Genomic DNA, 22,742 nt, shown 5'->3' on the forward strand with positions numbered 1-22,742 from the left:
GAAGACAAGAAAAAACCAATGGAAAATGAAAAATGGATAAGTGATGGCTAGAAGGTCGGTGACGTCGACCGCCGAACACCGCCCGAAAAAGGAGCGGGATCGACTTCGGCGGAAGTCGTGAAACTAGCTAGTCATTTTAAAGAGAACATTGACGTCAACATAAACACTCCACACTGGTCATCCTTTGTCACAGAGAAACACGATTAAGGAATTTAAGGAAATGCACAGTAACATGGCTAATTTTTGATAGCCTACCTGATTAGAATACATACCCTACAGAACATCGACAGACACTGTAAAACCATTTACCACATCTTGGTGACAATGGTGTGTACAAGGATCGTTTCCCTGCGACAAAATGAAAAGCCTGTTTTACCATCTAGCTGTATTTTTCAGCAACGGTGAGTCAAGAGGGCTGTGACAAACTGTGAGGAGCTGAATATTACATACGAGGCCGGATGAAAAACAGCTAGAATAGGGCAGAGAGGAGAGTAGACGGGATAAAGGAAAATACATGTTTAATTGATTCCCTCTCTTCCCACACATTGTGACTCCTCTGGATTCATACATTTTCACTGGTGCATTCTGCGTCACCCACACATGTACTGAACACTCTACCTCCTGCTCCTTCCTTTCACACATTCTCTCTCTCACGTGGACAAAAGAACATGGACACACAAACACCCACAACCCCAGTAGATGAAATGTCAAATATCATAATGAGTCTGCAATGATATGTACATGTATTACACATACAGTACCAGTCAAAAGTTTGGACACACCTACTTATTCAAGGGTTTTTCTTTATTTTAACCTTTTTCTTCATTGTAGAATAATAGTGATGACATCAAAACTATGAAATAACACATACAGAATCATGTAGTAACCAAAAAAGTGTGTTTTAAAATATATTTTAGATTCTTCAAAGTTTTCTTCACCTTTTCCTTGATGACAGCTTTGCACACTCTTGGCATTCTCTCAACCAGCTTCACCTGGAATGCTTTTCCAACAGTCTTCAAGGAGTTTCCACATACGCTGAGCACTAGTTGGCTGCTTCACCCTGCGGTTCAACTGTTCCCAAACCCTCTCAATTGGGTTGAGGTCGGATGATTGTGGAGGCCAGGTCATCTGATGCAGCACACCATCACTCTCCTTCTTGGTCAAATAGCCCTTACACAGCCTGGAGGTGTGTTGGGTCATTGTCCTGTTGAAAAACAAATGATAGTCCCACTAAGCTCAAACCAGATGGGATGGTATATCGCTGCAGAATGCTGTGGTAGCCATGATGGTTAAGTGTGCATTGAGTTCTAAATAAATCACTGACAGTGTCACCAGCAAAGCACCCCCACACCATAACACCTCCTCCTTCGTGCTTCACGATGTGAACCACACATGCATAGATCATCCGTTCACCTACTCTGCGTCTCACAAAGACATGGCGGTTGGAACCAAAAATCTCAAATTTGGACTCATCAGACCAAAGGACATATTTCCACCGGTCTAATGTCCTTTGCTCATGTTTCTTGGCCCAAGCAAGTCTCTTCTTCATATTGGTGTCCTTTGGTAGTGGTTTCTTTGCAACAATTCGCCCATGAAGGCCTGATTCACGCAGTCTCCTCTGAACAGTTGATGTTGAGATGTGTCTGTTACTTGAACTCTGTGAAGCATTTATTTGGGTTGCAATTTCTAAGGCTGGTAACTCTAATGTACGTATCCTCTGTAGAAGAGATAACTCTGGGTCTTCCTTTCCTGTGATGGTCCTCTTGAGAGTTTCATCATAGCGCTTGATGGTTTTTGCGACTGCACTTGAAGAAACGTTCAAAGTTCTTGAAATGTTCCGTATTGACTGTTGTTTCTCTTTGCTTATTTGAGCTGTTCTTGCCATAATATGGACTTGGTCTTTTACCAAATAGGGCTATCTTCAGTATACCACTCCTACTTTGTCACAACACAAGTGATTGCCACAAACGCATTAAGAAGGAAAGAAATTCCACAAATTAACTTTTAACAAGGCACACCTGTTAATTGAAATGCATTCCAGGTGACTACCTCATGAAGCTGGTTGAGAGAATGCCAAGCGTGTGCAAAGCTGTCATTAAGGAAAAGGGTGTCTACTTTGAAGAAGTAGTTTTTGGTTTTGGTTACAACATAATTCCATATGTGTTATTTCATAGTTTTGATGTCTTTAGTATTATTCTACAATGTGAAAATAGTACAAATAAAGAACAACCCTTGAATGAGTAGGTGTTCTAAAACTTTTGACTGGTACTGTATATGTAATATAAATAAAAAAATGTCATAGGTGCTTCAACAAAGTACTGAGTAAAGGGTCTGAATACTTATGTAAATGGGGGGGTGGGGGGACAATTGAATCAATTTTAAGATAAGGGTGTAACGTAACAAAGTGGAAAAAGTCAAGGGGTCTGAATACTTTCTGAATGCACTTTAGAAGGTTTTCAAACACACGTTCACAAACCAACATTTGAACACACTCACAACCACCTACACAATGGTACTCAGACGAAGGAACACCACAGCAGCAGCCCCTTGCCTCCCTGGCTAGCCTACGTCGTCACCTGCGTCTCCACCATTGATTGGGAATCTCCCTGAAACGCTGGCCAGAAATTGGCGAAACCCCCCTCCTGTGAAGAGGCAGCAGTTTACCATAGCAGCACGTAGCAGTCAGCCACACAGACACCCTGCTGAATAACGAATCAATTCAATCCACTCACTAATTCAGCTCAAATGGAAAATCTTTCCTCCTCCATGAACCACAACTATCGTCCCATTTACAAAGCTGAATGCTATGTTGCTGCTGGAGGGTTGCACAATCTTAGTCTGGAGGTGGCTGTATAAGTGTGTAGGGGGAATTCAAGACTATAAGCACCAGCAGTGTGCTAAATCAAGATTCTATAAAATACAGCAGGTTATACACTGTTGTAATGGTAAGTAATTACTGCATTTAACATTACTACAGGTCAGGATCAAAGAAAAAACATCAACATCAAACAAAACAACATATAAATACAACCTCAAACAATTGTCAAACAATGAGGGCAAATATACCTAAACTATCTTCATGTGGTTATGATCGGGAGGGAGCAGAGGGCAGATCCATCCATCTCTCTCTCTCTCTCTCTCTCTCTCTCTCTCTCTCTCTCTCTCTCTGTGTCTCTCTCTCTCTCTCTCTCTCTCTCTGTGTCTCTCTCTCTCTCTCTCTGTGTCTCTCTCTCTCTTTGTGTCTCTCTCTCTGTGTCTCTCTCTCTCTCTCTCTCTATGCGTCTCTCTCTCTCTCTGTGTGTCTCTCTCTCTCTCTGTCTCTCTCTCTCTCTCTGTGTCTCTCTCTCTCTCTCTGTGTCTCTCTCTCTCTCTCTGTGTGTCTCTCTCTCTCTATGTCTCTCTCTCTCTCTCTCTCTATGTGTCTCTCTCTCTCTCTCTCTCTATGTGTCTCTCTCTCTCTCTGTGTGTCTCTCTCTCTCTCTCTCTCTCTCTCTCTGTGTCTCTCTCTCTCTCTCTCTCTCTGTCTCTCTCTCTCTCTCTCTCTGTCTCTCTCTCTCTGTGTCTCTCTCTCTCTATGTGTCTCTCTCTCTCTGTGTCTCTCTCTCTCTGTCTCTCTCTCTCTCTCTCTCTCTCTCTCTCTCTGTGTCTCTCTCTCTCTCTCTCTCTCTCTCTCTAATGGATTTATTGGCATGGGAAACATGTGTTTACATTGCCATAGCAAGTGAAATAGATATTAAACAAAAGTGAAATAAACAATAACAAATGAACAGTAAACATTACACTCACAAAAGTTCCAAAAGAATAAAGACATTTCAAATGTCATATTATGTATTTATACAGTGTTGTAACGATGTGCAAATAGTTAAAGTACAAAAGGGAAAATAAATAAACATAAATATGGGTTGTATCTCTCTCTCTCTCTCTCTCTGTGTTACTGTGTATACTGTAAAATAACCATAAAACAAACACACGAAGACACAGACACCTGAGGGGAGCACTTTAGCTTATTCTATGAATCATCACCACAGGTGAGTTAAATATAGCATCTAGTAAATAGAGTATTTCTGAGAGCTCTTTTATATCTACTATGAAGGCTGCTAGTATAATAACCTGGGAACCCTACACTACACACACACTCGCGCATGCGTGGGTAGGCACACGGGCACACACACATCCAGGCAGGATCCATCTTTATTCTATTCAATTCTATTAAAGCAGCAGCTCAGCGCATACGTTTTAATTACAGGCAGCGGTGTTCATATCATTAAAGTCACTCAGAGGGAACAGAGCACGGGTAGAGGACTGTTGTTAACAATTGGGGGGGGGGGGGGGGTTATTTGTATTATGTCTCTGTTTTCCCCTCAGGCTTTCTCCGCTTTCTCGATCCCGGCAAATATGTTTCAACCCTGTGATAATGGTCTTTATAATGTATAGTAATTACACACAGGCTTTAAGGTTCATTCTGCTCTATTATGGCCCATAACGACAGTCTGATCAGACTTATTGAGACAAGGGATGGAATTCATTTTGATTTTTTGGTTGACAATGCAGCTTTTAAAGGCAATGTTCCTGAAGACCACATTTAAATGGTGCATTGCCAACAAGCTGCAATCGGATTGAATCCCGGCCAAGGGCTGTTTATGGCCAAGAAGCCCTGGACCATGGAGAACGGATACTAAACTTGTAGTTGATAACTGAAAACTGGAGACTTTTGAAGAGTTTTCATTGGATTATATGAGGTTTAACTTTTCAGGGAACATGTTGTTAGCTTTTTTCCAAGCATGTCATCTGACTTCTAGCCAGCTGGCTCACCAAAAGAGTCCTTTCTTTTTGACTCTAAGCGTCTTAACTTGGCCATGATTGCTCTTTTGGGGCTTTAAGTATTTGACTTGCAGTTATGTGAGCATGTCTTCATCTCCATCATGCAGGATGGTCAGTGCCTAGACTATTATCATAAATACACTGCAATCAGAAAGTATTCACACTCCTTGACTTTTTTCACATTTTGTTACGTTACAGCCTTATTCTAAGGATTACATCGTTTTTTTCGTCATCAATCTACACACAATGCCCCATAATGCACTGTACATCACACATCCCTCCTGGTGTGACCATGTGGGCTATCTGTCACTCAGTGTGTGTGTGTGTGTTTGCGCGCATGTGTCTGCGTGTGTTTGTGACTGCTCGTGCACGCTCCCCTCCTCTCAGGGTTCATGGGCATCCTTGTCATTCTCCCCAGTCACGGCCAGTCCGCCACCCTGTGCTACGATGGTGACATTTTGTGAGGAGGCAGAGGGAAAGGGATATTTTTTGGTCTGCATGGGAACTGAATTATTCATAACTTTGCACATTTAATCAAAGATGTGGAGCCTTGCTGCCAGAGCCATATATTTCAATGGCCTCCTGTTTATAAATCCTTCAGCTTTTTAATGGCACTGAATTATATCAGATATGCCTGATATAATTAGGTTAGATAGGTAGATATAGTCAACATCTCTCTCTCTCTCTCTCTCTCTCTCTCTCTCTCTCTCTCTCTCTCTCTCTCTCTCTCTCTCTCTCTCTCTCTCTCTCTCTCTCTCTCTCTCTCTCTCTCTCTCTCTCTCTCTCTCTCTCTCTCTCTCTCTCTCTCTCTCTCTCTCTCTCTCTCTCTCTCAGCCCACATACTGCATCTGTTTCTTCCAGCTGTTCATGTCACCATAGTAATGCGGACTGCTGCCAGAACAGCGGCATTTCAGCTCCGTACAGCCCAGAAGGTCAGACGCAGGCATGGGGGCAGGGACAAGGGCACAGGGCCGAACCAACACACACACATAAACAAAGAAACAAACACACTCTTCTCCACCACCACCCTCATCACTACCAGTGCGCACACACACTCACATTCTCGCGCACACATTAGCAGGCATACACACTCATCACCCCCGCCACCACAAATCATGCTGCCAGCCAGGCCCCATGCTAACACACCCACTCTAGCCACCTGGTGAGAGAGGCAGGGCTGGGCACAGATGGTAAACAACTGGGGACACCTGTTAGGAAACATGTCATTATGGTGAAAGCTCAGTATTCCACATGCACTGTGATCATGATGTAGCATTGACTTTGCACCGCAAATGGGTATGTGGCTGTGCCAGAAAGTAGAAGGGAGGAAGGAAGGAAGCAATATTCCTTGTAGGTAGCTCTTAATGATTGTGAGGTTAGGAAAGATGTGAGACATCTGCTGCAAGGAGAGGTTAGCCCTGTGTGTGTGTGTGTGTGTGTGTGTGTGTGTGTGTGTGTGTGTGTGTGTGTGTGTGTGTGTGTGTGTGTGTGTGTGTGTGTGTGTGTGTGGAAGGTTGGGGAGACTTACTGATGTGTACAGGAAGCCCTCGCTGTTCATGGCCAGGTAGAGCTTGGTCTGAACTCCCTGGATGGCCACCACTCGAAGCCCCACTGGAATGAGGTTGAATATGGCTGGGGAGGAGAAAGATAGAGTTACTCACAATCCTGTCAACAAATGGAGGGGAAAACATGTCTAATATCTTGTGAAGAAGAGAGTATGCACACTGTTTATCCACCAGGAAATATAATTTAGTGAAGCCATGCCTCGGTCTGAGTTTTCCTGCTTGAGGGGGCATCTAGGGTGACTAAACACCAGCAGGTAGCAACTCCCGTACTGACTCGGGAGAGGCAAAGGTCGAGAGCCGTACGTCCTCCGAAACACAACCACGCCAAGCCTCACTGCTTCTTGACACAATGTCCACTTAACCCGGGAGCCAGCCACACCACTCTGTTGGAGGAAACACTGTACACCTGGCGATCGTGTCAGCGTGCACTGTGCCCGGCCCACCACAGGAGTCACTAGAGCGATCTGACGAGGACATCCCAGCCGGCCAAGCCCTCCCTTAACCCGGATGATGCTGGGCCAATTGTGCGTCGCCCATGGGTCTACCGTCCGTGGCCTGCTGTAAAACAGCCCGGCATCGAACCAGGATCTGTAGTAATGCAGCTAGCATTGCGGTGCAGTGCATTAGACCGATGCGCCACTCGGGAGGCCCCCAGGAGCAGAGCTAATCTAAGTAGAGAATGATACATTAAGCTAAGACTTCTGCCCGCACTATTCCTGCCAACCACATCCTTTCACTCAGATCCAGTCTCCTCTACGGAGTTAGCTACAGTACTGCTTAGCTTAGCAGGCTGAACAGAGACCTCTTTCCACCCGGCTCTACCCTCATATGCCAAACCGCTCACACCTTTATCCTACTGTCACTGTGCTAGCCAAAAGCTGACAATCTCCCCTGGCCACAATCTCCCCTGCATTCATACGCTAAGGGAGAGAGAGGCAGCCCGCCACCACAGAGGTCTGCTCCTGAACTCCGGAACAGAGAGGGGGTTTTCATAGCGTGAGCAGCGGTCGAGAGAGGCAAATGATGTAGCCTTAAATAGGTTAAATAATGCTAAAAATGAATAAATAATCATCGCTCACGCTCACTGAAAAAAGGCATACAGAGACAGTGATTTGTGCTCTTTCTCTCAAAGTTAAGCTGTTATTGTAACTACTGCCGTTATGTCCTATTGTAACTGTAAAGATATTATTGTAACTACTGCCATTATGTCCTATTGTAACTGTAAAGCTGTTATTGTAACTACTGCCGTTATGTCCTATTGTAACTGTAAAGATGTTATTGTAACTACTGCCGTTATGTCCTATTGTAACTGTAAAGATGTTATTGTAACTACTGCCGTTATGTCCTATTGTAACTGTAAAGCTGTTATTGTAACTACTGCTAATTATGTCCTATTGTAACTGTAAAGCTGTTATTGTAAATACTGCCGTTATGTCCTATTGTAACTGTAAAGCTGTTATTGTAACTACTGCCGTTATGTCCTATTGTAACTGTAAAGATGTTATTGTAACTACTGCCGTTATGTCCTATTGTAACTGTAAAGCTGTTATTGTAACTACTGCCGTTATGTCCTATTGTAACTGTAAAGCTGTTATTGTAACTACTGCCGTTATGTCCTATTGTAACTGCAAAGCTGTTATTGTAACTACTGCTGTTATGTCCTATTGTAACTGCAAAGCTGTTATTGTAACTACTGCCGTTATATCAGCTACTGCCGTTATGTCCTATTGTAACTGTGAAGCTGTTATTGTAGCTACTGCCGTTATGTCCTATTGTAACTGTGAAGCTGTTATTGTAGCTACTGCCGTTATGTCCTATTGTAACTGCAAAGCTGTTATTGTAACTACTGCCATTATGTCCTATTGTAACTGTAAAGCTGTTATTGTAACTACTGCCGTTATGTCCTATTGTAACTGTAAAGCTGTTATTGTAACTACTGCCGTTATGTCCTATTGAAACTGTAAAGATGTTATTGTAACTACTGCCGTTATGTCCTATTGTAACTGTAAAGCTGTTATTGTAACTACTGCCGTTATGTCCTATTGTAACTGTAAAGATGTTATTGTAACTACTGCCGTTATGTCCTATTGTAACTGTGAAGCTGTTATTGTAACTACTGCCGTTATGTCCTATTGTAACTGTGAAGCTGTTATTGTAGCTACTGTCGTTATGTCCTATTGTAACTGTGAAGCTGTTATTGTAACTACTGCCGTTATGTCCTATTGTAACTGTAAAGATGTTATTGTAACTACTGCCGGTATGTCCTATTGTAACTGTAAAGCTGTTATTGTAACTACTGCAGTTATGTCCTATTGTAACTGTAAAGCTGTTATTGTAACTACTGCCGTTATGTCCTATTGTAACTGTAAAGCTGTTATTGTAGCTACTGCCGTTATGTCCTATTGTAACTGTGAAGCTGTTATTGTAGCTACTGCCGTTATGTCCTATTGTAACTGTGAAGCTGTTATTGTAACTACTGCCGTTATGTCCTATTGTAACTGTAAAGCTGTTATTGTAGCTACTGCCGTTATGTCCTATTGTAACTGTAAAGCTGTTATTGTAGCTACTGCCGTTATGTCCTATTGTAACTGTAAAGCTGTTATTGTAACTACTGCCGTTATGTCCTATTGTAACTGTGAAGCTGTTATTGTAACTACTGCCGTTATGTCCTATTGTAACTGTGAAGCTGTTATTGTAGCTACTGCCGTTATGTCCTATTGTAACTGTGAAGCTGTTATTGTAGCTACTGCTGTTATGTCCTATTGTAACTGTGAAGCTGTTATTGTAACTACTGCCGTTATGTCCTATTGTAACTGTAAAGCTGTTATTGTAGCTACTGCCGTTATGTCCTATTGTAACTGTAAAGCTGTTATTGTAGCTACTGCCGTTATGTCCTTTTGTAACTGTAAAGCTGTTATTGTAGCTACTGCCGTTATGTCCTTTTGTAACTGTAAAGCTGTTATTGTAACTACTGCCGTTATGTCATATTGTAACTGTGAAGCTGTTATTGTAACTACTGCCGTTATGTCCTATTGTAACTGTGAAGCTGTTATTGTAACTGTAAAGCTGTTATTGTAACTACTGCCGTTATGTCCTATTGTAACTGTAAAGATGTTATTGTAACTACTGCCGTTATGTCCTATTGTAACTGTAAAGATGTTATTGTAACTACTGCCGTTATGTATTGTAACTGCATTCTTAGAGTTACGCTAACATCAGAGCCAAACAGTGGCTTTGCTGCTGTGTCCTGCCCCCTCCTCTTCTATCCTGGCTGGCACTAATTGCACACAGTGCTGCCACATGCATGCCCTCTGGTAACAGAGGACAGGGTCACTCTGGGCTATGGGATAAAGACAGGCACATCTCTGTGTGTGGGGATTTACATAATCACACAGGAATATAAGGACACACACACACACACACACACACACACACACACACACACACACACACACACACACACACACACACACACACACACACACACACACCTGTCTATATGGAGCAGATAGGATGCCAGCGACATAAGAACAAGAGAGAATATTTAAGGTGAAGAGACAAAGTTCTCTCTTTTCAACATCAGCATTGATATGTGTTTGTCATCAGCACTGGTCCTCTGCTTCTCCCTTTCACTCTTAGTTTACTGACAGGTTCAAGGACTTAGGTGCTAGGAACAACCACACAGGGGTCTCACCACAGATCCTCTCTAACTACTTCCTCCCTCCAGAGAGGAAGCCCATGTAAGCAGTCCAGCTGTGATGGACTCTCTCCCCTGACTTTAACACTAAGACAGCTTCTGTGTTTCCCCAGTCTTCCATGGTGAACAATAGAAGAGGAGTAGGGATTTCATCAAGTAAAAAGCTACTCCAACCCACTGTAGAGGTAGTACTGCAGAATGATTCCGTAAATTCACCCTCTGCTCTCCTGTCCTCCTCTCCTCCCTCCATCTCTCGTCTCCTCCTTCCTCTCCTCTCTTTCATCTCTCTTCTCCTCCATCCTCTCTTCCCCTGCAGACCTTGGCTGATCCCAGTCCCACTGGAGCCTTCCACCCTGAGCAACATCTGCTGCCTTGTAAACAGAGATAACTGATCTGGGATCAGCTAGCTACACTATATACAGTGGGGCAAAAAAGTATTTAGTCAGCCACCAATTGTGGAAGTTCTCCCACTTAAAATGATGAGAGAGGCCTGTAATTTTCATCATAGGTACACTTCAACTATGACAGACAAAATGAAAAAAATCCAGAAAATCACATTGTAGGATTTTTTATGAATTTATTTGCAAATTATGGTGGAAAATAAGTATTTGGTTAATAACAAAAGTTTATGAGCCTTAAAGACATTTAATGAGCCCAAGCCCCCAAAAAAACAAATTATTGTGCCGTTATCCAATACATACATGATATAGGCTACTGTACATTACAGAAAAATAAAAGCCCATAGATATAGCTAGCTATATGCTCTCTTGGGTAAATAAATGAAACTAGCTCCAGTAGGCTAATATTTTGTGCGAACTGTTTTACAATACTGTATTGTATTATGCTGCATGATAAAGCAGGGAGAGAATATGTGACTCGGGTGCAGCATATGCGGCCTACAAAGTTACAAGTACAGGCTAGCGAATTTGATTTGACTTTGGACATATAATAGGGCTTATTTGTATAATTAATTATATGTGTCGACTGACAATGTTATTAGCCTATTTCCTTCTCTCTCTATTGTTGCTTCATTCCTTCTCACTTTCAACAGTTAAACAAAATGAGTTTCATTGTCCATATCTTCCTCAATACAATGACTTCCTTGAATGATATGGGACTAGACTTAGATGCAGAAGGCTTTCACTTCTCTTCACGAAGATTGAATGGTTATGGGCCAGAATAATTAACTGATTTAGCCTACCGCCATCACGCATTCGCTCTTCTTTCAAACTACACATGAGTTGTATTGGCCTGCTGTATTTAACATTTCGCAAACAAGAGCTTGCGCCCCTCTTCGAATAGTCTATTGGTAGAAGAAATGATAAAAAATAATTCAAAACATTTTTCTTGCATGGGACTCCAAGAGCTAAGGAGCGTTTTTTAAGGAGAGAGGCCAGTGGAGCACAGTTGCTTGCGTACTGCATAAGAGACAGAGTCTATAAGTTAAAGCTTATTATGCATAACTCATCATTAATTAGCTAAATATAAGGCTAATACCGCATTGAATATATTACCTGAAAGAGGTAGGACATCTATATATAAGGCAATCTATCAATCTAGAACAGGATTAGCTGTTTTGGATTCAATTTGAATGGAGTTGATGGAGAGAGAGAAAGACTGCGAGAGAGTGCTCCCATGTGCACTGATTTAAAGCAACGATATTCGAGTGGCAGGCGGTTTTAAAACACTGCAGCTGCAATCAAAAAATATAGGTATCTTTACAATTAAGAAATAAGGTGACCCCGAAAGTCAGGTGGAGATGGGTAAATTACACACGCATTCAAACTGTATATTACTGTAGCATAGCCTATGCTGCAGCAAATGCAGGCCTACCTGTCACAAGAAACAAAGTTACCGTGATGAGATGATACTGTAGGTCTCCATGCATTGTGAACTGCACTCCATACTGAGATGGGCTGTCTGTCCCCACCATGAGGGTTGATGATTCATCATGCAGAGGCCGTAGAGACGCCACATTTAGACATCCCATATCATTTAACAGTTCCATTTCTGTTCCAGTTCCATTTCATATAAATCATTTATTTTCATTTACTGGTTTCTCACAGTTATTTATCCCGGAAAAGGGAGTGGTTTTGGGCTGTATATCCAGGTATATCTCGGTATCCGACATATCTGAGTTTGTCGGGTGCCAGCAGAACGCTACCATAGTGCCAACTGTAAAGTTTGGTGGAGGAGGAATAATGGTCTGGGGCTGTTGTTCATGGTTCGGACTAAGCCCCTTAGTTCCAGTGAAGGGAAATCTTAACACTACAGCATACAATGACATTCTAGATGATTCCCTCTTTCCAACTCTGGCAACAGTTGGGGAAGGCCCTTTCCTGTTTCAGTATGACAATGCTCCCGTGCAGAAAGCGAGGTCCATACAGAAATGGTTGGTTGAGATCGGTTTGGAAGAAATTGACTGGCCTGCACAGAGCCCAAACCTCAACCCCATCGAACACCTTGAATGAATTGGAAAGCCGACTGCGAGCCAGGCCTAATCGCCCAACATCAGTGCTCGACCTCACTAATGGTCTTGTTGCTGAATAGAAGTAAGTCTCAGCAGCAATATTCCAGCATCTAGTGGAAAGCCTTCCCAGAAGAGTGGGGGTTGTTATAGCAGCAAAGGGGGGTTCAACTCCATATTAATGCCCATGATTTTGGAATGAGGTGTTCAACAAGCAGGTGTCTTGCTATTTTCAGAGGATCTATGTGGATAACTGAGTTTCATGTAGGTGGAAGTACTTTGTGGGTCATGTCGGTATGTTTTTTGCTGTTGTTGATGTAGCTAAAGTGTTTTTGTTGTTGAAAGTATCAGTATGGGAATAGACAGGATTCCATTACATTCATGGTATAGGCGACCACATTCCTGCTACAGCTCATCCCCCTGCAGCACGACGGGTTCTCTCCACTTAATAATGCTCGCTCTACCCCTTCCCATCTCTCTCTCTCTCCATCTATTTCTGCTGCAGCTCATCTGACTACATGGACCTATCTGCTTAATATTTTTCTCTCTCCCCTCTCTCTCCTTTTCCCTCTCTTTGTCTGTTGGCTGCGTGCTGAGACCCACACACAGACACAGCTGCGGTAAACTTCATTTCAGGGGGATTACCAGCCAATCGGCCGCCTGGGATTTTCGAGAGGGGAAACTCAATTACTTGTATCTCACAGAACACCTGAGGTTCAACACGAACATAACAGTAAAACACATGCCCAGTCCTGGTAAGAGACTAACTAGGTTCTACACGTGACTACATATTATGGTATTGTTCCACTTCAAACCCTCTGTACTGTGGTCTGAGAACCATACATATAGGAGATGATTATGAAGGAACAAAGCAGAGCTCAGATCGTCAGCATAAATATTACTGCTCAACATACAGAGAGAGGAGGGACAAACTAACAGATTCAAATGTACCTGGTGACAAAAGCTTCCCAACCCCACGCCTTGATTAGCCAATTAGATCAATGTGTGTGAATCTTAGTTTAAGGGTATAACCGGACTTAAGCAGCATTATGACAGCAAGAAGGAGGTGGGTGAATCGCCTTTGAGAATGTCTTGAATCGGTGCTCCTTCTTTGGAAACTTGGAAATTATTTGGTGTGCGCTGGACGATACTTTGCATAATGGTTCAGAATGTTGCCTATCTAATGAAGTCTGTCTGATTTTTAAAAAGTACTTCAAAAGTAAAAAATATCCTCCAGATATCTCAAATAATTCCATGCCCAAAAAATGACCTGCCCAGCTATAGCAAAAGTTGGGCTGCTCTGGATTTGGTAAACAAAAGTTTCAAAAAACATCAACGAACACTGCTGTATATTCATGAGTGCTACCTCAGCAATGTTAGAATGCTTGTGTGTGTGCGCGTGTGCGTGTGTGCACTAGCATTTGAGTAGCTCCTCTCCCACCATCACAAGACACCATAGCTCAGAGAGGACTGCGCTCCCGTCACCATGGAGACAAGAGCACCCAGCGCCTAACAACGCTATTTTTGGACCGGTGCAAACGGCTTCACTTTTCTCCCGTTCTTATTCAGCCAGCTCTATCATTTTTCTCTTCCAAGTGTTACATAACGTATCTCAATAGGACTGTAACTGTTAACAGCTCTATCTAACCAGCTCTAGGAGACATGGGAGTGGGGAGTGGTTGGTGTGTGTTGTGTTCATTCTCTCTTCTCTAAGTAGGCTCCCTCCCTTCTATGTTATTCATATCTCCCTCCTCCCTAATCCCTCCCCCTCTCCTCTCCGCAACGGCAACATAATAAAACCAGACGATTACCGAGCCTGTTATTGCTCCGACTGACACGGAGGCTGCACAGAACGGGTGTTCATTTGTGTGATAGAAGTGTCATCTGGCTTAAGTGACTAATTGAATATAGTCGGGGCTAATTTACACTCTCACAGAATGCCACATTCGATTAGTTTCGGGGTGATGGTGATCCGGGCAGCCGCAGGTATTACATTAGTGCCCTGACGACGAACCACGCGGCACCATGAGGCACAGGGCGGGCACTTCCGAGTCGCGCCAACGCCTAGGGAATAGCGCTCTGGGGCTGTTAATAGTCTACCTACCACTCTGCCAAGGCAACTCTAGTATAGGTATTATCAGAACAGGGTGGGACTTGTGTTCCTATAGCGACATCAGTCAATTACCTCTTAATGCAATGTTTTTACTGACGAGCGTCATAACGTCACAACAGTATATGACATCCAATACCGTTCGCCAGCAATTACAAAGCAGGAAGCAGCTGTCAGTCAATAGTTACTGTGCGGTGATCAGGATGAGAGCATCTCTTAACAGGCTGCACAGAAAACCCTGGGACTCTCCATCAGTCTGTACATCTATCTAATATCTATCTATTCACATGTGTTGGATTGTGTTTGTGCCTGGTGGATGTATGCTCTCGTTTTGCTACCTATCTCTACTTTAATCAGCCCATTGTAGAACTTAGCACCCTGAGCAGTGGGAGTACTGGTACTGAATGATCAATACTGTGTGGATTACCGAAAGCCTGGTGTTACTAAGGTCTGTAACAGATGAAAAAAGCCAATCAGCCACTGGACTGATCTCCCTAAACACAATATAATGCTGCATATCACTGCTGTAAGACACTTCCTATTCTGTTGTTTGTTTTACACATCTCAAAGGCTTTGGAAAATATGAGGAAGGGATAATTTGGGATTTTCATTCTGATGAGGGATACAAATAGACTGAACCAAATACACTAAGTTTACAAAACATTAGGAACCCCCCTTCCCTTTTGCCCTCAGAACAGCCTCAATTCATCAGGGCATGGCCTCTACTTGGTGTTGAATGCATTCCACAGGGATGCTGGCCCATGTTGACTCCAATACTTCCCACGGTTGTGTCAAGTTGGCTGGATGTCCTTTGGGTGGTGGACCATTCTTGATACACACAGGAAACTGTTGAGAGTGAAAACCCCAACAGCGTTGCAGTTCTTGACACAAACCGGTGCGCCTGGCACCTACTACCATATCCCGTTCAAAGGCACATACATCTTTTGTCTTGCCCATTCACCCCACACACATACAAAAAAATCATTCTTTAACCTGTCTCCTGCCCTTCATCTACACTGAGTGAAGTGGATTTAGCAAGTGACATCAATAAGGGATCATAGCTTTCACCTGGATTCACCTGGTCAGTCTATGACATGGAAAGAGCAGGTGTTCTTAATGTTTTGTACAGTCAGTGTAGGTCTATCTGTATGAGATACGCAGTAAATGTGTAGCAGTGGAGAGATCTCAAATGTGATCCGAGCGAGAAAGAAATTCAGCCACAACTTAGAACAGTATGCAGAATGTACAGATCAAAGCTGTGCTTCCTCTTTGAAACAGAATCAGCCAGGAAGTGTTCATTTGATGTTCATTACTGTGCCAATAGACTGTTTACTGTGTTGACGCACAGTTAACTGATGACCGGGTTTATGTACATGGGAAATATGATGGTCTGGAATCAGCATGGAGTAGATGGGTTAGGTTGATGGACAACGTAGTATTCATTAGACACCCACGGAACAAAACGGTCTGAAAAAGGAAGGGACTACCTGAACTTGTCCAATAAAAAGAATACTTGTTTTCGTCTTCCGTTGCAAAATGCAGGGGTTCCCAAACTTTTTGGTGTCGGGGACCCCTTTTGTGATTGTAAATTCATCAGGGACCCCCTCAAAATCAGTACAGAATTCTGACTTTAGAGTGCTATAAAAATAGCATTTACAAGGAGTTTAATTATGACTGCTGCAGCACATGGCAAGACTTACCAAGTCTCAGGCCCTGGGAAATAACATTTTAAAGCCCTCCCTCTTCATATTGGAGAGAAAATGTGCAGGTTTCAAGATCATTTCCTGCAATTCTACACATTTTCCAATGGGGCCGTTTTTCAGTTTGAAAGCTTAGATTACAGTGCATTTATGTTCGAACCCATTTGGGGGGGGGGGAATACAAGAAGTACTGAGTTAAAAAAGTTATCATTGATGAAGTACTGTGGATCCCTGTGTGCCTCCCAGACCCTGCGGTACATCTAAGGGTAGCCTATATTGTAGATTAATAATATTGTATTGTACCTTCTTAACTTGTTCCACCGACCCCTCGGACAAAGTCGTTTAATCTGTTGTTGCTAGAATTATTTATATAAAACCATTCTATTTGATTTATTATAATGATACATTTTAAGCCCCGTTTGGGAACCACTGCCTTAATGAATATGTCCCTGGTGCCAGCCGAGCAGAGGAGACTTACTGTAGCCATTGTCCTCCTCCTTCGTCCCGTCGATGGTGCCATCGGCCTGCAGCTGCAGGTGGAAGCCCTGTCGACTGTACAGCTTCGTCACAATCCCCTTCAACTGGGGTTCTGAGGAGAGGGGGACAGAGGGAGGAGGGAGAAGAGGGGGAGTGTGAGATTGGAGACAGGCACTGATCCTGCATCAAGGCTTGTCTCATTCCTGGAGAAAGATGAAATGCATCAAGATGCTGATGTTGTTGTATAATCAAGATGCTGATGTTGTTGTATAATCAAGATGCTGATGTTGTTGTATAATCAAGATGCTGATGTTGTTGTATAATCAAGATGCTGATGTTGTTGTATAATCAAGATGCTGATGTTGTTGTATAATCAAGATGCTGGTTTCAGTTCAGTTTTGTGCACCCTCTCCAAAATGGACTGGGGTAGGGTGTGATGATACTAGAGCTGTGCCCACACAGGAACCTTGTTCACCCATCCACCAGCCATGTATCTTATAACAAGATATTCTGTAATCCTATAAACCTGGCACGCTAGGTTATAAACTACATTATAAACTTCTGATTGGATGACAGCCGTGGTATGTCAGACCGTATAGCACGGGTATGACAAAACATTTATTTTTAATGCTCTTATTATGTTGGTAACCAGTTTATAATAACAATAAAGCACCTCAGGGATTTGTGGAATATGGCCAATATACCACGGCTAAGGGCTATAGCCAGGCACTCTGCTTTGCGTTGTGCATCAGAATAGCCCTTAGGCGTGGTATATTGGCCATATACCACACCCCCCCGGGCCTTATTGTGTAAGTAACTAACCAGTCCCCCCAGTCCTGCTCCCAATAGGCCCAGCGTTTGCCACATTCTCAGCTCTCCAAAGGCTCAAGGGACCAGCGCAAACACATCTCTGCCTACGTCTAGAAGATCAAGCCATGGATACCGGCGTATGAGCAAACAGTTCCTATCTCTACCACACACAGGAACAGGGAAGGACTAGGGAGACTAGAAAGGAAGTCTGGGTTTATTCCAAAGGGGCCTGTGGCTGAAAATGAGAGGATTACATGGAGAGCAGGTGCTTGACAGTAAGAGTCAATATTTATCCAGGATAAGCACTGATTGATTTTTTAAAATGCTAACTGTCCATATTATGTATGTTTGTTCCCTAGTGAAAATGCTGTGTTTTAAATATGGGGTATACAACTTTCTATGGTGTAATGGATGGCCATGTATTGTGGGGGAAAAATTCCGTCCATCTATGCCATCCAAAGAAATGTTCTGGGACAACTACATTACAAAGTACAAATTCTGCTAGCCAATGGATTAACAAAGTCAGTAGTTCAAACTCCATCTAAAGAGATTTTAGTTGGGAAGGCGGTGGCCTATATCTTATATAAAAAAAGAAAACCTGGAAGTGCCTATGAAGACACAAGCTTGACATTTTGGTGTGTCATGTTCCGCTAAGAGCTATCCCTTCCCCGTGCTCCCTTCCCTAGAGGACTGTCCTTTATCGTCATTTACCACACCTTTCATCCTCTCTTTCATCTGCTTTACCTTTCAATACTGCCATTACTACCCTCACAAAGGTTACCACCTGGCCAGTACTCATGCTTTGGCTATTTTTTTTCCCACCAGTGGCTCCCTACTATAGGAACCTTTTAAGACTGATACATCAGGAGGCTGACGTCTTTTCAAAGGCAGAGATTTACGCCAAAATGCCAGTCCACTAATGATAAGTAAACTGGGTGTGATGCTGGGTAGCCATCTGGGTTCCTGTAACAAGACATAAAGAGCATTTCTTCAACGTTGCTTAAAATGCATTGAATGAAAATATGTGGATTGGAGGAGAAAATTGCATTGGAGACTTCTTGATTTGTAAATTCCCGTGCTACATTCAAAACACACATTCACAAGGTGTTACATCACAAGGAAACAACGTATCGGAGACAGAGAATGGCGTCATAAGGTGAAATCAGTGGGCGGCTTTTTCTACCAGGAGACTCGGGGATCTCTACTCACACACTCACTGACACACCCAAACACATCCATACACAAACACACTCGCATAGCCGCAGCAGAAAAGTATCTTGCTTCTGCCGAGGCTCCACACATGTGTTACGTAAACCACACACTCCCTATCCCCGTCCCCTCCCGACTGCACAGTTCTGCCTCAGGGAGGTGGAAGAGGGGGATGAGGTGGGATGAAAGAGGGTACTGACTGGTATCATGGTATGGGTCCAGTTCTGAGGGAACACTGCAGGGTAGCTTAGCCCCAGCCCCCTGATCAACATACCCCCAATCTCCTCCACTTCACCCCCACCTGCATAATGCACTTACAAAACAGCCTGAACCAGCCTGTGAACTTGATGGGAGAGGAATTAACTGGAGCTCATTTAGGTCTGAAAGCACAGGGCTGAGTCACGCTCAGCAAACCTCAGCGATGGTCATTAACCAGGGGCCACGGCTCATGTAGCTTTGTAAACATCACAGAGAACCAGCCGTAAGGTAGTGCTGCTATGTAGCACAGCTAACGGTCAAAAGCAAGCTGGTCTGTTTCACTGTATACTCTGGTTGTGGATGTTTGGTTCTGGATGTCTGGTTCTGGTTGTGGATGAGGTTCTGTCTGGGCCCTGTAAGCTGCAGTGGCTAAGCCTTCACTAACTACATGAATCACACCTTGGCAGACTATACTGCATGGGCCATTCAGGGACTGAGAGGTCTGTCGGGATGCCTTATCAGTTTTTTGTTAGAGCACTACTCTGAAATACAGACCGTCTGTCTGTACAGGAAATGTCCCTGGAAGTTTTTGCGGTTGGTTTTGAAATCCCCAAATATAAAGTTTAATACATGTGTACAGGATGTGTTAAACTTCACAAAGTGTGTTTGACATATTCTTCAGAAAGGTATACATATCCTTCATCATTTTCTAAACTTGGTGAAATTACACAAAACTATTCAAATGCTTGGGTGCCTGCTGTACGTCCCGTGTCCCATGGTAGTAACACCAAAGCAATATATCTGCATAGTCTTTTTTAAGCTTGCTCATTGTGGATTCAGACAACAGACATAAGCATGGCAATGATATTTAAAGACCGCAGTGGGCTTGTGTTATGCTCTAATCCTGTTTAGCTGGCTCTATTGTAATGGTCCACATGGGATTACATGAGCAGACATTGAGGGATGAAGCACCAATATAATACATCACTTAGGTAGTTATTAACAGTCTGAAATGTCATAGGTCACACTTTTGTGCATGAACTAAAATACACATCCATAGGGAGACCTTCTAGCTGTCTTTCCTTTGATATAAATCTGCATTTCTAGATTTTGATTAACATTCTATGGATATTTAAAATATATATATATATGTATCAATTCGAATCATGTATAAATGTTGATGTTGTTCCTATACCTATATAGCCACTTTGGTTGTCCAGTGCCCCTGATATTTGGTGCACAGAGCAGAGTTGGGGAAAGTGATGATGAAACTGAAGAAATGGCAACAGAAATCAAACGTATGAATTGTGATGGTCTAACGGAATTAGTGATACCCAAAACAGACCTGGTCGCCTCCGTCTCCTCTTCTTGGAGCCAAAGAGTTTGACCCGAGAGAACATAGACAGCCGGCTCGGTTTCTCGCATGGCTTCGTTTTGTTCGGGCTGCTAACGCAGCGGCAGGCATTAGATTTCTCCCGCTCCCTCGCCTGCCTTTTCTGCCGAATAAGGGAGCTGGCTAACGCTGCAGCCATGGCCAGTTTGACGGTTTTCCGGAGAAAACTTCCAGACTATGAAAAATGTTCTCCTCTACCCCTTTCAATTTTTTATTGGAAATCTTTCTCAAGCAGCAGTGGTCATCCAAAGATTCCTCAAATGCAAAGCGCAGTCACTGCTCGTTAATTGTGAAATAAATATAATAAATTCAAAATACAGTCAGTGCATAAAAAAGTACCTCCACTCTTCTTCAAAATGATGCCTATTAAATGTTCTGTAAGTTGATATTTTTTCTGTTGGTTTTGTTGGGCGTAGCTCGGTAACGGTGCATCTTATCTCCGGAAAGGAAAAACAGTCCTCAACAAAAAATGACGAGACACATGTTCCACTCTCGTACAGCACAAATAGTGGCATTTCTCCAGCATCATAACTAACGCGCAGCTGTTTCCCTAAAAGCCGTTTTGCACCATCCCACAAAAGAAGGGATCATGCACATGAAGAGTGGCGCAGACGCAGGTGGTTGTGGACGGCGCTAATGCGCAGCCAGAAAAACACCTGTTAGAAAACGCAGAGAAAACGTTTCCAATGATGATGTTTTCCTCTTATCTTTTAGGTCGTTAATCTCCCTCGTCACGGGCAAAGCGCTGCTAGTACAGTGCACGGACTAAACCGGTTTAGTAGATAGAGCGACGGGAGAGGATAGAGAGACTAATTATTACAGAGATTAAATTTGTTTTCCCTCTCTTGTTCAAACAAGACGACATATGTAATAAACCGCTACAAACACAGTATCAGACCCCAGTGCATATTACACAGTCTAAGCTATACTGCTGCGCTCCGAGGGAGCATCCTAACCAGGCGCAGAACTAGCGCGGGGGGAACCGGGTGGGGGTGGAGGGGAGCAGGAGAATATTCTGGTACCCTCTCTCTGTGTCCCTTCAATTATTCAATACCGATTAAATGAGTATGTCTTTTAGGCATAACCATTACGCATGAGAAAGATTTATCAAAAAAGTTGGGGATGAAATTGCTCATAAAGCGTATCACTCGCAGTAGATCCCGTAGCCAACACTAATTAATAGACAACACATTTTCCTTATCATGCATTGTCAATATACAATTAGCCATGGTCCCTGCAATCATTTTAGCACTTTTAATTATGATTGTGTGAGATAAGCAAGGCGACCTGCATCCCCATACTCCACTGCAGTACCTTGGACAACGACACTGCCTTGAGATGTTGCCCACTCCCACCTGCTTCACTGCAGACACCCAAACAAACGTGACCGTGGTGCTCAAGTGAGAGGTACGGTGACCAATGACTCAGAATGTGGGAAAGCCCTGACACAGTCGAAGATGGATTGGGCTACCTCTGCCACCTATATACACTCATGTGAAGAAAAACTCTGAAAGCAGCCACTGGCATAAAACAAGACAGGGCGATGGAGTAAATTAGTCTCGGGTTGAAACTGAGCCATCATCAATATTTCACATCCTGTCTGTCCCTAGAGAGGGCTGAGGAGATGGGCATGTGGCGACAACAGGAAGCTCGTGTCCACATTTTTGACCAGCGTGTTGCCATGGTAGTCTGGCCTTTGCCTTACACTGACGGCTGGGTCAAAAATATATACTTTATAGATATTGTTATCTTCAACCTAGTCCTAGACTAAGGGCCACCTACACATATTTGTATCAGTTATTTACAACAAAACAATATGAGGATGTTGATGATAATACGCATACGTTTGGAACAACTACGACATGTCACCTTTGAGAAACATGGAGGAACGTCTACTTCTGACGTGAGGCAGAGCTGGTAGTACATGAGAGCAACACATAACAGCGCACGCCCCTGATTCAATCTATCTACATTTGACACGTGGGAGTAAAAAACAAAAATCGATGGCACGCAACTCAGTGAAACGGATAGTCATCGAACAAACTCCCTCACAACAAGACAGGAGTCATATCCTGCTATTGCATCAACTGCTAGATCAAACATACGTAAGGAGACAGCACCTCCCTCACTGACAAGGCTACTTTCAATAACTCCCTGAAGAAGCAGCAGTAGCTATACTTCCCATTCCTCCCTTTAAAACCGTCTCTGTTTCCTCTCTGTGCATCGTATCCTAATCAAAGCCTCCACAAGGGTGCCACCTACAGTCCAGATTTGAAGCTGCCGTACACAAACTTT

The 22,742-nt window shown here is 43.3% G+C and overlaps 1 protein-coding gene across 7 annotated transcripts in view; it reads right to left on the reverse strand.

The window, feature by feature from the left end:
• Positions 1–22,742, reverse strand: part of LOC139390500 (fibroblast growth factor 13-like) — a 203,752-nt gene that overhangs the window by 22,026 nt on the left and 158,984 nt on the right. For 6 of the 7 annotated variants that reach the window (XM_071137638.1, XM_071137633.1, XM_071137635.1 and 3 more), the window contains 2 exons: positions 16,839–16,949; positions 6,350–6,453 (listed from right to left, as the gene is read on the reverse strand). In XM_071137638.1, coding sequence (XP_070993739.1) covers positions 6,350–6,453; positions 16,839–16,949 — 215 coding nt within the window. Of the gene's footprint in view, positions 1–6,349; positions 6,454–16,838; positions 16,950–20,399; positions 21,110–22,742 lie in introns of those variants that run through there. The other variant, XM_071137637.1, reaches the window with a different exon arrangement.

This window comes from Oncorhynchus clarkii, chromosome 31 (assembly GCF_045791955.1).
Source record: "Oncorhynchus clarkii lewisi isolate Uvic-CL-2024 chromosome 31, UVic_Ocla_1.0, whole genome shotgun sequence".
Taxonomy (NCBI): Eukaryota; Metazoa; Chordata; class Actinopteri; order Salmoniformes; family Salmonidae; genus Oncorhynchus; species Oncorhynchus clarkii.